This window comes from Protomyctophum parallelum, assembly GCF_964188405.1.
Source record: "Protomyctophum parallelum genome assembly, chromosome: 19".
Classification (NCBI taxonomy): domain Eukaryota; kingdom Metazoa; phylum Chordata; class Actinopteri; order Myctophiformes; family Myctophidae; genus Protomyctophum; species Protomyctophum parallelum.
The window spans coordinates 17,090,003-17,108,372 of NC_139717.1; the positions used below are offsets into that span (position 1 = coordinate 17,090,003).

General features: G+C 41.6%; 2 protein-coding genes across 2 annotated transcripts; both read right to left on the reverse strand.

Moving 5' to 3' along the window:
• Nucleotides 1-1,514: 1,514 nt before the first annotated feature.
• LOC310876673 (C-C motif chemokine 13-like) lies at nucleotides 1,515-12,728 on the reverse strand. The gene is made up of 3 exons (XM_083790266.1): nucleotides 12,551-12,728; nucleotides 11,446-11,566; nucleotides 1,515-2,147 (listed from the first exon to the last, which is right to left on the reverse strand). The coding sequence occupies exons 1-3, from the start codon at nucleotides 12,639-12,641 to the stop codon at nucleotides 2,054-2,056; spliced, it is 306 nt and encodes a 101-aa protein (XP_083646392.1). The 5' UTR covers nucleotides 12,642-12,728; the 3' UTR covers nucleotides 1,515-2,053.
• On the reverse strand, nucleotides 2,310-3,364 carry LOC310876351 (C-C motif chemokine 5-like; the record flags this gene model as incomplete). The annotated part of the gene is made up of 3 exons (XM_083789875.1): nucleotides 3,217-3,364; nucleotides 2,934-3,054; nucleotides 2,310-2,433 (listed from the first exon to the last, which is right to left on the reverse strand). The coding sequence occupies exons 1-3, from the start codon at nucleotides 3,305-3,307 to the stop codon at nucleotides 2,310-2,312; spliced, it is 336 nt and encodes a 111-aa protein (XP_083646001.1). The 5' UTR covers nucleotides 3,308-3,364.
• Nucleotides 12,729-18,370: the final 5,642 nt, after the last annotated feature.

Sequence of the window (18,370 nt, forward strand, 5' to 3'; positions counted from 1 at the left end):
TTAGGAGGACATACAATGCTTTATTTTATTGTATGTGAAAGCAATATCAGCAATTGACCATAATGTACATGTTTAAATCACTCGATCCAATTCATCATACCTAAAGGACAACAACTCTTGTTGTTTAAAGTACAATATTGACAAGATTGAGAAAAAAACAAACGCAATTAACAAGACCATATTTTACATCCGTTTACATTTGTCATGAAGCAAAGCTTGCTGTTCATCTCAAAGCATTGTCACAAAATTGTCTGGAACTGCTTTGTAGCAAGACCGCCCAGAGTCTCTCTGCAGAACCCTCTACTTTGGCGTGTTGTTAGACCTGTCTGGACAGAGTGGGGATGATGTCCTGAACCCATTTCTGAGTTGGTTCAACACATAACCGCCTACCATTCTTCATTGTGAACCTATAGAACAGACAGAGATAGAGAGAAGATTTTCCATCATCGATGTGTTTCATAAACGTACATTGTAAGTGGAGACGGTGCCGTATCTGCTTCTGGGCCCCTTCCCTACTTACTTCCTGTGGTGTTACCGCTGATACTAATGAAGGCTCTGTTCCATTCTGGTCAAACAGAGTCAGGGTGCTGCTATTGTGCATGCTGGCTCACTGGAAACACCCCTGTACGAATGTGTATACTAGTGTATATATAGTATACAAATGGATCCAAATGGACCCTCATTTATACACTCAACGGCCATTCAGGACCAGCATTCTTGTAGAAATTATTCTTGAAGAGAACTTGTTAAAATCTGCTTTACTCTGTGTCTATACTGAATCTTAGTGTGTGCTATTTAGTAACCATTTTGATCAATGTAGTAATCTCAGAGCATAATCATAATTTCCCTTATTTAGATTAATTATTTTGTATGGTAATCAATATTCTTGCCCAATATAATCTTGAATCTATAATTTACATGAATTCTGGTGATTTCAGTAGTATCGCCAAAGGAACGGACAGCCCTGCAATTTAGTTGGAGACAACACCTCAAATGTGTTTCTTCTACAGTGGTTTGAAAATTATACCTGCCATTTTGGATTTGACTTCACAGACACACACACATATATATATATATACATATACATATATTCAAGGCCATTCATAACCTCGCCCCCCATTACCTGTGTGACCTTGTCCATGTCAACATCCCCACCCGGTCTCTCAGGTCTGCCTCCTCCCTCACCCTGAAAGTCCTCCCAGCCCGTCTCTACACCATGGGCTCAAGAGCCTTCAGCCGCTCTGCCCCTCACCTCTGGAACGCCCTTCCCCCTGACATCAGAAACATGGACTCTATCACCATATTTCAAACTCACCTCAAAACCCACCTGTTTGACTTTGTGTGACCTGTGTCCTCTGCTGCAAGCTGTGCATGCCTTAGTTTATTTTTCTGCTTTTAACTGTGTTGTACTGTTTTTATCCTGTACGGCGACCTTGAGTGCCCTGAAAGGCGCTGTATAAATAAAATGTATTATTATTATTATTATTATTATTATTATTATTATTATTATATAGTCCTTCAACAGTCCATGAAAACAAACAGAACAGACATGCCTCTATGTCCGTGTAAGCTTTACTTGTGCCTGTCTTGATGTTTATGTCAGTTGTATAATTAGCTGCTATATGGTCTGTGCATCACTTTGGTGAATTTGTTTGATTCATTTGACTTAACTTGACTTATAGTCTACCATGCAAACACAACCATGCAATGTGTGTATTAATTAGGAGCCAAAAATGTTTTTTTTTTGTTTGTTACCGGAATTGCTTGTTTTATTGTTGAAGAAAACAACGGTTAATATCAACAACTGATCATTAAGATGCACAATTAAAGCACTACATTTGATACATACAAATTGTAAAATAAAAAAATAACTAAAGGAAAATGCATTTTTTTGCTTTCTAAATTGATGTTTAAAGCAGGATATAGAACACAAACAAAACTAGAAAAGTCTGGTAGATTATAGTAACCACTGACTGAAGCAAAGCTTGGAATTCATCTCAAAGCATTTTGTCCTAAAACCGACTGGTTGTCTGGAACTTTCTTGTACAAGGTGTTAAGGTCTGTTGGCCTCCACATGGGTGATGAGTATCTGGACCCATTTCTGAGCTGGGTCTGCGCAGATCTTGGCATCATTCCGCATTGTAAAACTAGAACAGACAGACATAGAGAGAACATTTCAATATTCAATACATTCAATACATTTTGTTTATTGTGAAGTTGATCATATAGTTCTTCTCTAGCAATAAAAATAACAAAAGGCTATTGTGTCTATAACATTTGTACAGCTCTACATAGAAAAAAAGAATGTTTTAGACCGTGAGGGAAGGGCGGCGTCTCGAGCGAACCCTGTTGGACTCCACATGGGTGATGATTCCCTGGACCCATTTCTGAGCTGGGTCGGCGCAGATCTTGGCATCATTCCGCATTGTAAACCTAGAACAGACAGACATAGAGAGAACATTTCAATATTCAATACATTCAATACATTTCGTTGATTGTGAAGTCGATCATATAGTTCTTCTCTAGCAATAAAAATAACAAAAGGCTATTGTGTCTATAACATTTGTACAGCTCTACATAGAAAAAAAAAAAATTAGACCGTGATGGAAGGGCGGCGTCTCGAGCGAACCCTGAGCCACCACCGAGCGCGCTAAAGCGAGCGAGTTGTCGTGGTGAACGTTGCGAACTTTGATTGAGCCGACTCAGCGCCGCCCGAGTTGCAACCCGATAGGCACAGGAACGTACAGTATATAATGTCGTGGGGAGCACATTTGCAGCGACTGAGATAATGGGGTGAAAGCCACGCCTCCGTCGCGGTCAAAACAGTAGTAGTGTAATATTTATTCAGATCATTTTTCTAGTAGTGTAGAATGTGTTCAGTGTTTATGTTATGTCATTTGTACAATACTGTACAAGTGTAACGTAATACTCACACAACGCCGTCCGTAGCACAGTTAAAGTGTGTGTGCTGGAACGTCTTCACGCCTGCCTTAGGCAGCTGTGCGGCGCGGTAGGTGAAGCAGCACTCCACTGGGCCAATGCTGTCAGCATTGTCTGGGGGAGTGAGGCAGAGTGAAAAAGAGGCACAGAGACCCAATTAGTGGAATAAAGAAAAACTAATTTGAACAACAAAAACTTAGTCCTCCTTATTTTAAACAATAAAAACTTAATCATCCTTATTTTAACTATTAAGGACAGACAAGAAATGACACTTACTCGCTTGGACCAGAACATCCAGAGATGAGAAGATGAGCAGCATGCAGGCCACTATAACCGCTACGTTCTTCATCCTCATTGTCATCAGCATACTCTATGATTATGGATGGATATGGTTGACGTCTGTCAGTTTAGATATACCTGCCAAGTCAAGTGATCTGTCTCTCTGCTAACGGTGCCTTTTATCATGCACGAATATATATCTGCCAGGTCAACACTTATTAGTGTAGGTGGGGTTAAACTAGTTGGTGCCTTGGTGGTGTGTGTGGGGGGGGGGGGGGGGGGGGGGTAAGTTTGTTAGTTTGTTATCTAGAATTAAGGAAACAAACTGTGGTCAATGTGTGAGCATAAAGCTGAGAGGTGCTAATACACTCATTAACTGTGTGTGTGTGTGTGTGTGTGTGTGTGTGTGTGTGTGTGTGTGTGTGTGTGTGTGTGTGTGTGTGTGTGTGTGTGTGTGTGTGGGTGTGTGTGTGTGTGGGGGTGTGGGTGTGGGTGTGGGTGTGGGTGTGAGTGTGCGTCCTGAATGCAGTGACATATTAGTGCATACTGCATAGACGTGCATTTTGACTCCCTCTGCCAGCCTGGGAGCTCCAAACGGATATCTCAGGCTTCCTTCAAAGCACAAGGAGTCCAAGCCGCTTCTTTTCACCTGACAACATTTTGTAGTGCCCAAAGTCCTATACTAAAGGCAAGGAGGTGTTCAGAACTTCAGACGTGTGCTTGAAAAACTGAAGTCCAAACTGTTACTTGAGTTCATAAAATAAACAATATTTATTATCATAGCCGATCGGTCACCTCAGCATATACAATAAATACTTAAATAAATGGCTGCACAGTAGAAATGAAGCATAACATAATGCTAACACCAAAAGGGGTTCCCGCCCAAAAGGGGTGAAAGTAGGACCCCACTTGACAACCCCTGTGAAGTGTCTGTCCAGCTGTCTCCACATCACAGTGCTCAAGTCTTCCATCCTTAGGTATATGCGGTCAATTGCAAGCCTGGCTCAGGGAGTAGGACGCCCCTGCCTTGCAGAGTCCCTATATAGGCACTTTGGAAATCATGTCTGTCTGTCAACTGTATCGATAGATGATCAGAATAGATGATAATAAATATATAACCTTTATTCCTTGGGTCCCTGTGTCGTACAAATTGGTATTATAGTCCAATGTTGCTGTCTATAAAACCAACGCATTTCACTTGAATAATGTTGATACATCTGCATCGGAATCAACAGTGCAGAGCAAACTTTTGGACCTCGTGCGCTGCCTGCTTGTGTGTGTGTGTGTGTGTGTGTGTGTGTGTGTGTGTGTGCGCGCATGTGTGCGTGCGCACACATACGGAGAGAGACAGAGAGTTCTTTAATGTGCTATTTAATGTAGTGCGCGTAGGCTACACGGTATCACAAACATTTTGCCCTGTGTAGCCTCGCTATTCCAGGCTGTGTCGCAGGAGAGAGAGCTAGGCATCCGTGTCCTGTGTCTGTCCCGCACTTGTATCAAGGGATCCTGCACGCGTGTGTGAGATGTCAAAATGAATTGGAACTAGAAAAAGTGCCCTTCTGGGCACAGGTCTCCACCAGGATTTCTTCCTCAGCCTAGTGGGAATATGCGTGCACAGTTTCATCGCAATCGGACGCTGCGTTGAGGAGTTTTTGCGATTTGTACAAAGCGGGCTACTCCTGAAAACTGTAGGAGCCAATCGTGGCCAATCAGGATGGAATATGAGAAATCAAACAAACCTGCCTTGATCACATGACTATGGAGATCATGTGTACCGATTTGCGTGAAATTTGGATAAAATCTGAAGGAGTAATAATAGAAAATGTGTTTTACATATGTCGGCCTCCTGGTGGCGCTATAAAGAGCAGATGTGAAAAATTCCAGGCAAAGGTTTTTCCTTGGCCTCTAGGGAGTTGGCATACAAAGTTATCCACAGATCCGTGCAGTTAGAGGTAAAAACACTTTTCGGCCAGTTATAGCGCCACCTTGAGGCTGAGTTGAAATTGTTGATGTGGCATTTTGTCCTCGGCCTAGTGGGAATGTGGGTGCACAATTTCACGGAAATCACGCGATGTGTTCATGATTTGCAGCATTTTGTTTGAAACTGAGCACTCCTGTGAACTTTGGAAGCCAATCTTAACCAATCAGGATGGAGTGTGAGAAATCTGAAAGACCGCTTTCGTTGAATGGCTCTAGAGAGACTGTGTACCAATCTGCGTGATGTTTGGACAAAATCTGTAGGTGTACTGTGCAAAAACTTGTTTTGCACAAAGCGGCCTCCTGGTGGCGCTATAACAGGCCGTTCTGGAAAGTTTGGGGCAGAGGTTAATCGTTGGCATCCAGGGAGTGTGTGTGCAAAATTTGGCATCGAGCGGGTTAACGGTGGCCGAGATTAGCTGCTCACGGACACACGGACGGACGGACACACACACGGACGGACGGACGGACGGACGGACACACGGACGGACAGAGTGCAAAACATACTCTCCCCACATGCCTTCGGCCTGGTGGAGACAATAAAAAGTGATGTAGCCTATAGGCCTATGTATCAGGTCTGGATCGCATCTTGGTGAACTCTTTCAGTGTGTGATGCTTATAGTCGACGATCAATAGTTTAGTGTGAAAGCCACTAAAGCCATAATAACAGTAGAATAGAATTTAAAAAAGACTCCTGTAGTGTGAAATACATAACGATCTGATGACTCGCCGACAACTCCTACAATGTGTAGGAGCCAATTAGGGGACACGGGGGAGAACATGCAAACTCCACACAGAAGGCCCTTTCACCAATGACCCCATCTGGGTATGAGTGCTGCATGAAGACACAGAGAGAACACACCCCCAGATGATGATGATCAAATCAAATCAAACTTTATTTCTAGAGCACATTTATTTAAGACCAGTGGTCAACCAAAGTGCTGTACAAGGTCAGATAAAAAATTATGATGATGATGATGATGAAAGAAAGGATATGAAGATGCATAAATAATGACATATTGACCTCAAGATGGTCTGGTATTTATGTTACAGCTTGAGACAGAAAAACATTCACGATAAATTGCACATACATATAGCATAGGCTACAATACTATACACATGCATGCTGCTAAGCATTTACATGAATTCTGGTGATTTCAGTAGTAGTATCGCCAAAGGAACGGACAGCCCTGCAATTTAGTTGGAGACAACACCTCAAATGTGTTTCTTCTACAGTGGTTTGAAAATTAGACCTGCCATTTTGGATTTGACTTCACAGACACACACATATATATATATATATATATATATACATATACATATACATATATTCAAGGCCATTCATAACCTCGCCCCCCATTACCTGTCTGACCTTGTCCATGTCAACATCCCCACCCGGTCTCTCAGGTCTGCCTCCTCCCTCACCCTGAAAGTCCTCCCAGCCCGTCTCTCCACCATGGGCTCAAGAGCCTTCAGCCGCTCTGCCCCTCACCTCTGGAACTCCCTCCCACCTGACATCAGAAACATGGACTCTATCACCATATTTCAAACTCACCTCAAGTCACTCTGCTATCGTGACACTATCACATCACATGACATAAATGCACAACATATGAATAAGAATAGCAAAGAGGCAAGTTTGAAAGACTAATCTGAGACCTCATGATAGGCTATGCTTTATTGTCCAATCAGATTCTAGCCGGCTGTAGAGGGAATTCTCAAATGATGTGAGGGTCATCTCGAGCGGGCAGGTGCCAAAACTTCAGACCTACAGTACAAGCCATCCATGTGTCACACTGCAAATCTTGGCGACGGAAGTTACAAGGTCAAAGATGAAGACGACAAGGGTAAGAAATTGGACGTTTACCTTTCTACGCTGGTTTTGCTTAATATTATGGATGAATAGATTAGCCTAAGATTTAGACTCTCGTAGACGTATTCATCGATTCTGACATTTTCGAGGGAACTCGCCCCATGGTTTTGAACACGGCACCCGGTGCTTACCCTGCTGCCCCACTTGTCCTCCTGGCTTCCGTCCAGCGTTTAAACCCGTAGGTCCGTAGTTCTCAATTAAAAAAAACGTGTTTTAATCCACTCTGTCTCGGAATCTGTCATCCATCTTGGATTTTTCCTTTATTGCAACTGCGCAACAGCGCCCCTGGCGTGTGTGTGTGTGTGCGTGCGTGCATGCATCATTCTATTTTTAGCCAATATAAAAAATATTTATAATTTCTGCCCCAATGGGGCAGGCTAGAACCTCAGCCCTGTCCGGGATGCACCCTTGTGTGAAAACACTATTATGTGAGTCTAGCGTCGCAGTCCCGCCCCCCTTCATGACGACGCCAGGCCCAGGAAATAATAATAAATAATAATAAAGAAGAAAAACAACAAAGAAAGTGTAAACCTGCCGTTTTTTTCTACTTATTCTTCTAATTCTTTGTTTGGCCCAAAACATTGTGTTTATTGTCATGATTTGTCACGACAAGAGTTGGCTTTGTCCGTGGCGTAAACGTCTTTAAATAAATACTTGAATAAAATGAACAGGGTTTTCTTTTAACTTAGTTAACTAAGTTAGTTAGTTAGTTAACTAACTAACTGCTACTGCACCATGTATTCGATGTTCATGTATACTGTCTACAATACAGTATAAATGTAACGTAATACTCGCACAATACCATCCTTATGACAGTAAAGGTGTGTGCGCTGGAATGATTAATGATTAACAATATAGCACAGAGTGGTAGAGTACAGCACAGTGGACATAGTAGGCTACTTCAGAGCATATCACCATGCAACGCTTTCGCTTTGTGAGCGTGTGGTAAAACTCCAACCATATGCTTTCCAGTAAAACAACGCTGACAGTGACAACATTAAGATACCAATTTACATAACATACTCAGTTTCACTATAACCCCCTTCTTCTCACATTCTGTCAGCACATTTCATATTTTACTGTACTGTCATATCTCTCTTTGGTGTACCACAACCTATGTTCGACCACAATATGTCAACTTAATCAAATCAATAGTATTCTTCTTTTAAAGTTTAGCCAAAGTTTATTTTTCTTAATTTCTTTATGGTAGCATATATGCAACGTGAAATATACTGGATATTTACAGACATGTACCAATTACAGAAAGTGTGTGTCATGTTTGACTATTGGTTACAGAGAGTGTCCTGTTGCAGAAAAGATTAGGTCACCACTGTATAATATGCTGTGCTGTGGCGTGTGAGTCTTAATACTGCCACATATTAGTGCAGGTAGGATGGAAACTGTGGCCAGTGTTTCTTTTGAGAACTGAAAACTGAGAGGTGTTAATACACTTATCAGTAATCTGTGTACTCTTATCAGGCACACTGTGTGTGCACCCTGAATGCACTGATGCATACTGTAGATATGCTCTTGCATGGCTTTGCACTGCAGGCTGGGCTTAGTTCTTATTTTTTACCATCATTATATTTGTCATTACATATTTTCCTCTATATCCTCTCTTTCTAGTGGTATCTCTGACATCTCCACATTTCCTGTGTATGCATTCCAAATACTTAGTCATAGTAATGTATGTGAAAGAAAGATAGAAATAAGTATAGGCAAAACATGTCTATGAGGAATTTAACGTACAATATTGAACCGTAAAATGTTGTCAATTAGCAACAGACATGTCTTTATATTACATAATAATGAAAATATTGACTTTATGATATAACAGGTGTAATCATAATAATAATTTATTCATTCCGATTTAATTTGTTTATCCTGTATGAGTTCTCTCTCCTGATTGGATGAAATTGTTCTTTTTTTAAAGTTGCTATATCAGTGGTTCTCAAACGTTTTCATGTCAAGAAGGACCCCCAAAATGATATGTATACTAATTTGGCCACAGATTGTATAAAGTATCTGCTATTTTTGAATAACCATGACATGTCTAAAAATCTCAATTCACACAGCTGCTTTCCCGGTTTTAACTAAGCATTATGTTATACTTTAGCTATTGAAAAATAGCAGACCTACGAGCTTGTAGGTCTGCTTTTCTTTTTCCTTTCAGAGCGAACTTCTTTTTCTTTTTTTTTCTTTTTTTAACCAAATAGCTGAATTGATGGGGAGAGCCCCTGGTTACGGAGCAATCACTCTGTATAACAATGATTGCTGTGGTCATTTAGAGCTATACTTAATACTGATTATCATGACGACAACCAACATCTAAATGACAGCATCACCCTCCTGATCAGATCTGCCAGCTCTTTTCACTCAGTTAGACCTCAGTTCAATTCTACAAATGTACAAAAACAGCAGACAGTTTTTTCTGAAAATCCTACGTTTCTATGTTAGTGGTGCTCAAACTATTTCATTTCAAGGACCCCCGATATCATATGCAATTGGCTGCCGACCCCTAACTGAAAATATGTTGTTCCAGGGACCTTCCAGGTGCAAAGATTTGAGTTAAACATGTTCGCTCTGAAAGAATATTATATTCAAAGATTTGCGCCACATTTTCACGATATTTCAAAAATAGCACACCTACAAGCTCATAGCTCTATGAGCTTGTAGGTCTGCTATTTTTCAATAGCTAAAGTATAACATAATGCTTAAAACACCAAAAGGGGTTCCCGCCCAGAATGGTTTAAGTCCAGGCTCAAAACTCACTTTTATTCACTAGTGTTTGTCTGAATACTCTGACATGACAGATTTTCATCTTGTGCCTTTATGTCCGTGTAAGCTTTATTTGTGCCTAAGTGTGTTTTTCTTTATGTTTATGTCATTTGTATAATTAACTGCTATATGGTCTGTATACAGAACTTCGGTGAATATTTGTTTTGCTTCATAAATTAATTTGACTTGACTTATAGGCTACCATGCAAACACCAAACCAATGTGTGTATTAATTATGGAACCAAACATGTTTTTTTGTCTGCTACCGACATTTCTTGTTTTATTGTTGAAGAAAACAACGGTTAATATCAACAACTGATCATTAAAATGCATGTTTAAAGCACTACATTTGATTAATACAAATCGTTAAAAAAAAAGCAGAAAACAAACAAAACTAAATAAGCCTGGCATATTAAGTATATAGTTACCACTAACTGGGTGACCTGTTGTATTTGCCATGAAGCAATAAAGCCTGAAATTCATCTCAAAACATTGCCATAAAACCAACTGGTTGTCTGGAACTTTCTTGTACCATGCAGGTGTTCAATGTTTTACTCCAAAAGTTTGACGATAGCTTGGACCCATGCCTGAGCTGGGTCAACGCAGATCTTGGTACCACTCTGCATTGTAAACCTAGAACAGACAGACATAGAGAGAATATTTTAATATTTAAGTTTGTTTTGATCGAATGATTTATTGATTGAATTAGTCAAAAATGTAAACAGCCCATGGTACAGTCGGTCATTAAGGCTAAAAAGGATAACACACATTGTGGTTATACCCTGTTCAAGTATTTTACATTGTTTCATCCTTCCTCACTGGATCACAAGACACTGCACTATTATGTATCATGATTAATAGATGTTAGTATCTCCCCTAAAATTCAATATCTGCACTTTGCGCGGCCACCTTCTTGTCTCTTGAAAGACCTACTATTTAGATTATTTTGTCGTACGGGGCTAGCACCACTGTAAGGACTTTGGTGTGTGTAGCATTCTTATGCACAGTATCGATAAGCTGTCACATCACCCCGACTTTAAGTCATAAATACAGGTGACTCAATTCATAATCTAATTGCTTTATACTTGTCACATATACTGTAACTATTAATGCAGAGAATCTGTGTATGTTGAAATTGTCAGTATATTTAGCCTTCCACATAGCATAGTCTACCAGACAGTGGCCTTGGTGGTTAGAGTGTCCGCACTGAAACTGGGAGGTCAACTAATGATTCCCGAGCGCGGCACACACTGGGGCTCACCGCTCCAAGAGATGGGTCAAATGCAGAGAACACATTTCACTGCGGTAACGTGTGTGACTAATCGTTTGACTTTAGTTTTTATTTTTCGTTTTTTATTCTATTTATATCTTGAAAACTTGGTATCTTGACCCTTGCTTGTGTGAAGACAGTACTATTCTGAATTTGAGTATATGGGCCCTCTCTTGTGCGCTGCCTCTTCCCTTATTATCCCTAAACGTTTTTTTCTATTTTTTTTCCTATTTAAAAAAAATGCTGATCTACAAGCTCACGCTAGAATGTGTTCAGTGTTTATGTTATGAATTAGTACAATACAGTATAAGTGTAACGTAATACTCACACAACGCCGTCCCTAGCACAGTGAAGGTGTGTGCGCTGGAATGCCTTCACTTTGTTCTTAGGCAGCCGTGCGTCGCGGTAGGTGAAGCAGCACTGTGCTGGACCAACGCTGTCAGCATTGTCTGGGGGAGCGAGGCAGAGTGAAAAAGAGACACAGTCACTCAATTAGTAGCCTATAGGCCTGTCACAATTATTAAATCATTGTCTATTGGCAATTATTTGAGATAATCGCAATTGTTTTTGCACAATCGTCATAATCCTTTCCATGTTGGACTTTCGAAAACTGTGGAAGCTACAAGCGTGAGCTTGTAGATCGTCTGTTTCCACCATTCATATATGAAGTCTAAAGTCATCCAATTATCACAGTTATGTGTCATGCACCATTTGTTTACGAAGCCTAAAAGCCAAACGGAAATTTAAAAAATGTATTCATATGTTGCCAAAAACACAATTTAATCGTTGATCGCAATTATTTGTGTAAAAATGAATAGTCAAGAAAAATGTGTAATCGTGACAGCCATGCCAATTTGTGGAATAAAGAAAAACACATTTCAACAACTAGAAAAAGTGCCCTTCTGGGCACAGGTCTCCACCAGGATAGGAATGTAGGACATTGCAGCTTGCCTTCATCTGGTGGTTGGATAAAAGGGCAACAAAAGTAAACTAGTGGGAATGTGCGTGCACAATTTCACGGAAATCACGCGATGTGTTCATGATTTGCAGCATTTTGTTTGAAACTGAGCACTCCTGTGAACTTTGGAAGCCAATCTTAACCAATCAGGATGGAATCTGAGAAATCTGAAAGACCCGTTTCGTTGAATGGCTCTAGAGAGACTGTGTACCAATTTGCGCGATGTTTGGACAAAATCTGTAGGTGTACTGTGCAAAAACTTGTTTTGCACAAAGCGGCCTCCTGGTGGCGCTATAACAGGCCGTTCTGGAAATTTTGGCATCGACCGGGTTAACGGTGCCGGAGATTAGCTGCTCACGGACACACACACGGACGGACGGACACACGGACGGACGGACGGAGTGTAAAACATACTCTCCCCCCATGCCTTCGGCCTGGTGGAGACAATAATAAGACAGGGAAATAAGACACTTACTCGCTTGGACCAGAACATCCAGAGATGAGAAGATGAGCAGCATGCAGGCCACTATAACCGCTACGTTCTTCATCCTCATTGTCTTCAGCATACTCTATGATTATGGATATGGTTGACGTCTGTCAGTTTAGATATACCTGCCAAGTCGAGTGATCTGTCTCTCTGCTAACGGTGCCTTTTATCATGCACGAATATATCTGCCAGGTCAACACTTATTAGTGTAGGTGGGGTTAAACTAGTTGGTGCCTTGGTGGTGGGGGGGGGGGGGGTAAGTTTGTTAGTTTGTTATCTAGAATTAAGGAAACAAACTGTGGTCAATGTGTGAGCATAAAGCTGAGAGGTGTTAATACACTCATTAACTGTGTGTGTGTGTGTGTGTGTGTGTGTGTGTGTGTGTGTGTGTGTGTGTGTGTGTGTGTGTGTGTGTGTGTGTGTGTGTGTGTGTGTGTGTGTGTGTGTGTGTGTGTGCATCCTGAATGCAGTGAAATATTAGTGCATACTGCATAGACGTGCATTTTGTTTTGAACTATAATGTTTTCATCACACAATTCTTGTAAGGTCTCCCTCTGCCAGCCTGGGAGCTCCAAACGGATATCTCAGGCTTCCTTCAAAGCACAAGGAGTCCAAGCCGCTTCTTTTCACCTGACAACATTTTGTAGTGCCCAAAGTCCTATACTAAAGGCAAGGAGGTGTTCAGAACTTCTGACGTGTGCTTGAAAAACTGAAGTCCAAACTGTTACTTGAGTTCATAAAATAAACTATATTTATTATCATAGCCGATCGGTCACCTCAGCATATACAATAAATACTTAAATAAATGGCTGCACAGTAGAAAACGGTGAAAACAGTGTGCCTCTGCCTATCAGCAACACCTGCAGTTGATTAGGGACCCATCAAATACCATGGCAACTTAATTGGCCTTGAACATGCCCTACATTGTGACGTCATCAATTACAATGACATCATGTGGCTCTTACACATTTAGTTTCATATTTTCCAGGGGTAGTACCAGGCTACTACCTACCTTATGGCTCGTACACACTAAACGATATTTGCTCCGATTATGCTTTCGGGGACCATTTTTGGCACTTGCCGATGTGCTTCTGGGACACCAGAATGCACTGCTGAGCCTACTGGAGACGTCGTGGGGTTGAATCAGCGAAGAATTGGTTAACCCATTTTGACCTGGGATCAGATTCTAAAAATGTCTTCTACATTCCGACAGTTTTCGGAAAAAGCTATGTTTCTATGTCAGTCGTTCTTTGATTTTTCAAAAATAGCAGATCTACAAGCTCGTAGCGCGCCACCGAGTGAGCTTATAGATCTGCTATTTTTCAATAGCTAAAGCATAACATAATGCTAACACCAAAAGGGGTGAAAGTAGGACCCCACTTGACAACCCCTGTGAAGTGTCTGTCCAGCTGTCTCCACATCACAGTGCTCAAGTCTTCCATCCTTAGGTATATGCGGTCAATTGCAAGCCTGGCTCAGGGAGTAGGACGCCCCTGCCTTGCAGAGTCCCTATATAGGCACTTTGGAAATCATGTCTGTCTGTCAACTGTATCGATAGATGATCAGAATAGATGATAATATATATAACCTTTATTCCTTGGGTCCCTGTGTCGTACAAATTGGGCGTTTTGGTGTAGAGCACATCAAAGCCTTCTACAAAAACCTTGGTGTTTGTAAAGATGATTTTAAAATGGCAATGGTAACAACCGAGGAGGTACTTAAAAAACTGAGTGCCCTCCAACCCCACAAGGCCACTGGCCATGACAATATTCCCTCCAACTTTCTCAGAGACTCAGCCTTTTCCATAGCTCCAGTCATCACCCACATAGTTAACCTCTCCATCAAACAGGGACAGGTCCCCCAAGATTTTAAACTGGCCAAAGTAACCCCCTTGTACAAAAAAGGGAGTAAATTAGAACCCGGCAACTACCGCCCTATTTCTATTCTAAGCTCCATCTCGAAAGTGATGGAAAAAATAGTCTATGAACAGGTTGAAAAGTATCTTGCCACTAATAAATTGCTGTACGAGTTCCAATCTGGTTTCAGAACATCCCACTCCACTGACACATGCCTCCTCTATTTGAGCGATCACATCAAACACAAGGTGGATGCCGGAAAATACTGCGGCATGGTCATGCTGGACCTCCAAAAGGCTTTTGACACCGTGAACCACTCCATACTGGTTAACAAGCTTAAAGCTATTGGTTTTGATAGCACATCAGTGAGCTGGATGCAATCCTACCTGGAGGGGAGAGAACAGATGGTGGAGGTGAACGGAACACTGTCCCCTCCCCTCCCAGTGAGCTGTGGCGTCCCACAAGGAAGCATACTAGGGCCTTTACTGTTCCTAATTTATGTTAACGACATGACTTCAGCTTGTGACTGTTCGCAGATGACTCAGCATTGCTGGTCTCGGACAGGAACAAACTGCAGGTTGAAAAGACCCTCAGCTCTGAACTCGGTAGAATCTGCACCTGGCTCGCTGATAACAAACTATCCTTACACCTGGGAAAAACTGAATCCATCCTCTTCGGATCAAATAGTAAACTCAACAAGGCAGATGGCTTCTTGGTTAGAGTGGGTGACAATATTATCACACGAAAAGATCAAATTACCTACCTAGGTTCCATCCTGGAGGCCAATCTTTCCGGTGATAAAATGGCCACCAACGTAATCAAAAAAGTCAATCAAAGAACAAGATTCCTTTACAGGATCTCCTCACTGGTCAGCAAAAACACCTTGAAGACCTTAACAGGAGCCCTCGTACAAGGTTTCTTTGACTATGCATCCACCTCTTGGTACCACAGCACCTCAAACGCCCTCAAAACAAGGCTCCAGACCTCCCAAAACAAACTGGTCAGGCTCCTACTTGGCCTCACCCCCCGAACCCACCTCACCCCTGCCCACTTTGACAGGCTGGGATGGCTTAGGGTCGTCGACAGAGTACAGCATCTTGCAATGGGTCTGGTCCACAAGATTCGATACACCACCAAGATGGTTACCCATGTACCTGTCTAAATACTTCCTTAATGTAAACGAAGTCCACACCCACAACACCAGAGGGAGTGAAACAAACCATGTGCAACCCAGATTCGGCACAAACAAGGGACTAAATTATTTTCGCTCCTATGCCACCAAAATGTGGAACGCCCTACCAACAGTCATTAAGACATGTGAATCCCTTGACTCCTTCAAAACCGCTCTCAAAGGGCACCTACGGATGGCTGCAATTCGAAACTGGCCTCTGTAAAATCTGAATCCCCCCCCCCCCCCCATTTTCCCTCACTGTATATTGTATCTTTTCCCCTTTTTGCTTCCCATATGATGAATTCCTGTTCTGTTCCTTAGCTACATAGAAATGTCTATTTGTATGTCTCTAAATGTTTGTATGTCTTTAAATGTTTTGATGAATTGAACAATGTGGACCCTGTTGTAAACAAGTGTAATGCTTAATTGGGTCGTCCACTCACAGTTGACAGTCTTTGTATTGAGTTTGTGCTTAAAATGTACTGTAAATTCTACAAACTGTTAGTAAATATTTCAATCAATCAAAAAGTATTAGTCCAATGTTGCTGTCTATAAAACCAACGCATTTCACTTGAATAATGTTGATACATCTGCATCGGAATCAACAGTGCAGAGCAAACTTTTGGACCTCGTGCGCTGCTAGTGTGTGTGTGTGTGTGTGTGTGTGTGTGTGTGTGTGTGTGTGTGTGTGTGCGCGCATGTGTGCGTGCGCACACATACGGAGAGAGACAGAGAGTTCTTTAATGTGCTATTTAATGTAGCACGCGTAGGCTACATGGTATCACAAACATTTTGCCCTGTGTAGCCTCGCTATTCCAGGCTGTGTCGCAGGAGAGAGAGCTAGGCATCCGTGTCCTGTGTCTGTCTCGCACTTGTATCACGGGATCCTGCACGCGTGTGTGAGATGTCAAAATGAATTGGAACTAGAAAAAGTGCCCTTCTGGGCACAGGTCTCCACCAGGATAGGAATGTAGGACATTGCAGCTTGCCTTCATCTGGTGGTTGGATAAAAGGGCAACAAAAGTAAAAAATCTGAAGGAGTAATAATAGAAAATGTGTTTTACATATGTCGGCCTCCTGGTGGCGCTATAAAGAGCAGATGTGAAAAATTCCAGGCAAAGGTTTTTCCTTGGCCTCTAGGGAGTTGGCATACAAAGTTATCCACAGATCAGTGCAGTTAGAGGTAAAAACACTTTTCGGCCAGTTATAGCGCCACCTTGAGGCTGAGTTGAAATTGTGGCATTTCGTCCTCGGCCTAGTGGGAATGTGGGTGCACAATTTCACGGAAATCACGCGATGTGTTCATGATTTGCAGCATTTACACGGACGGACGGACACACGGACGGACGGACGGACGGAGTGCAAAACATACTCTCCCCCCATGCCTTCGGCCTGGTGGAGACAATAAAAAGTGATGTAGCCTATAGGCCTATGTATCGGGTCTGGATAGCATCTTGGTGAACTCTTGCAGTGTGTGATGCTTATAGTCAACGATCAATACTTTAGTGTGAAAGCCACTAAAGCCATAATAACAGTAGAATATAATTTTAAAAAGACTCCTGTAGTGTGAAATACATAACGATCGGATGACTCGCCGACAACTCCTACAATGTGTAGGGGCCATTATGGGACACGGGGGAGAACATGCAAACTCCACAGTCCACACCGAAGGCCCTTTCACCAATGACCCCATCTGGGTATGAGTGCTGCATGAAGACACAGAGAGAACACACCCCCAGATGATGATGATCAAATCAAATCAAACTTTATTTCTAGAGCACATTTATTTAAGACCAGTGGTCAACCAAAGTGCTGTACACGGTCAGATAAAAAATGATGATGATGATGATGATGATGAAAGAAAGGATATGAAGATGCATAAATAATGACATATTGACCTCAAGATGGTCTGGTATTTATGTTACATCTTGAGACAGAAAAACATTCACGATAAATTGCACATACATATAGCATAGGCTACAATACTGTACACTATACAACTGTTTAGGCAGGCCTATGACTCTGTGTGACCTGTGTCCTCTGCTGCAAGCTGTGCCTTAGTTAATTTTTATGCTTTTAACTGTGTTGTACTGTTTTTATCCTGTACGGCGACCTTGAGTGCCCTGAAAGGCGCCTTATAAATAAAATGTATTATTATTATTATTATTATATAGTCCATCAACAGTCCATGAAAACAAACAGAACAGACATGCCTCTATGTCCGTGTAAGCTTTACTTGTGCCTGTCTTGATGTTTATGTCAGTTGTATAATTAGCTGCTATATGGTCTGTGCATCACTTTGGTGAATTTGTTTGATTCATTTGACTTAACTTGACTTATAGTCTACCATGCAAACACAACCATGCAATGTGTGTATTAATTAGGAGCCAAAAATGTTTTTTTTGTTTGTTACCGGAATTGCTTGTTTTATTGTTGAAAAAAACAACGGTTAATATCAACAACCGATCATCAAGATGCACAATTAAAGCACTACATTTGATACATACAAATTGTAAAATAAAAAAATAACTAAAGGAAAATGCATTTTTTTGCTTTCTAAATTGATGTTTAAAGCAGGATATAGAACACAAACAAAACTAGAAAAGCCTGGTAGATTATAGTAACCACTGACTGAAGCAAAGCTTGGAATTCATCTCAAAGCATTTTGTCCTAAAACCGACTGGTTGTCTGGAACTTTCTTGTACAAGGTGTTAAGGTCTGTTGGCCTCCACATGGGTGATGAGTATCTGGACCCATTTCTGAGCTGGGTCGGCGCAGATC

Bases quoted from the DNA above. Each gene is read 5' to 3' on its own strand.
- LOC310876673 (XM_083790266.1), bottom strand. From the start codon at position 12,641: ATGCTGAAGACAATGAGGATGAAGAACGTAGCGGTTATAGTGGCCTGC. The intron at 11,567-12,550 runs GTAAGTGTCTTA...TCGCTCCCCCAG, and splicing joins GGATGTTCTGGTCCAAGCGA to ACAATGCTGACAGCGTTGGT. The intron at 2,148-11,445 runs GTGAGTATTACG...TGTCTGTTCTAG, and splicing joins TGTGCTAGGGACGGCGTTGT to TTTTACAATGCGGAATGATG.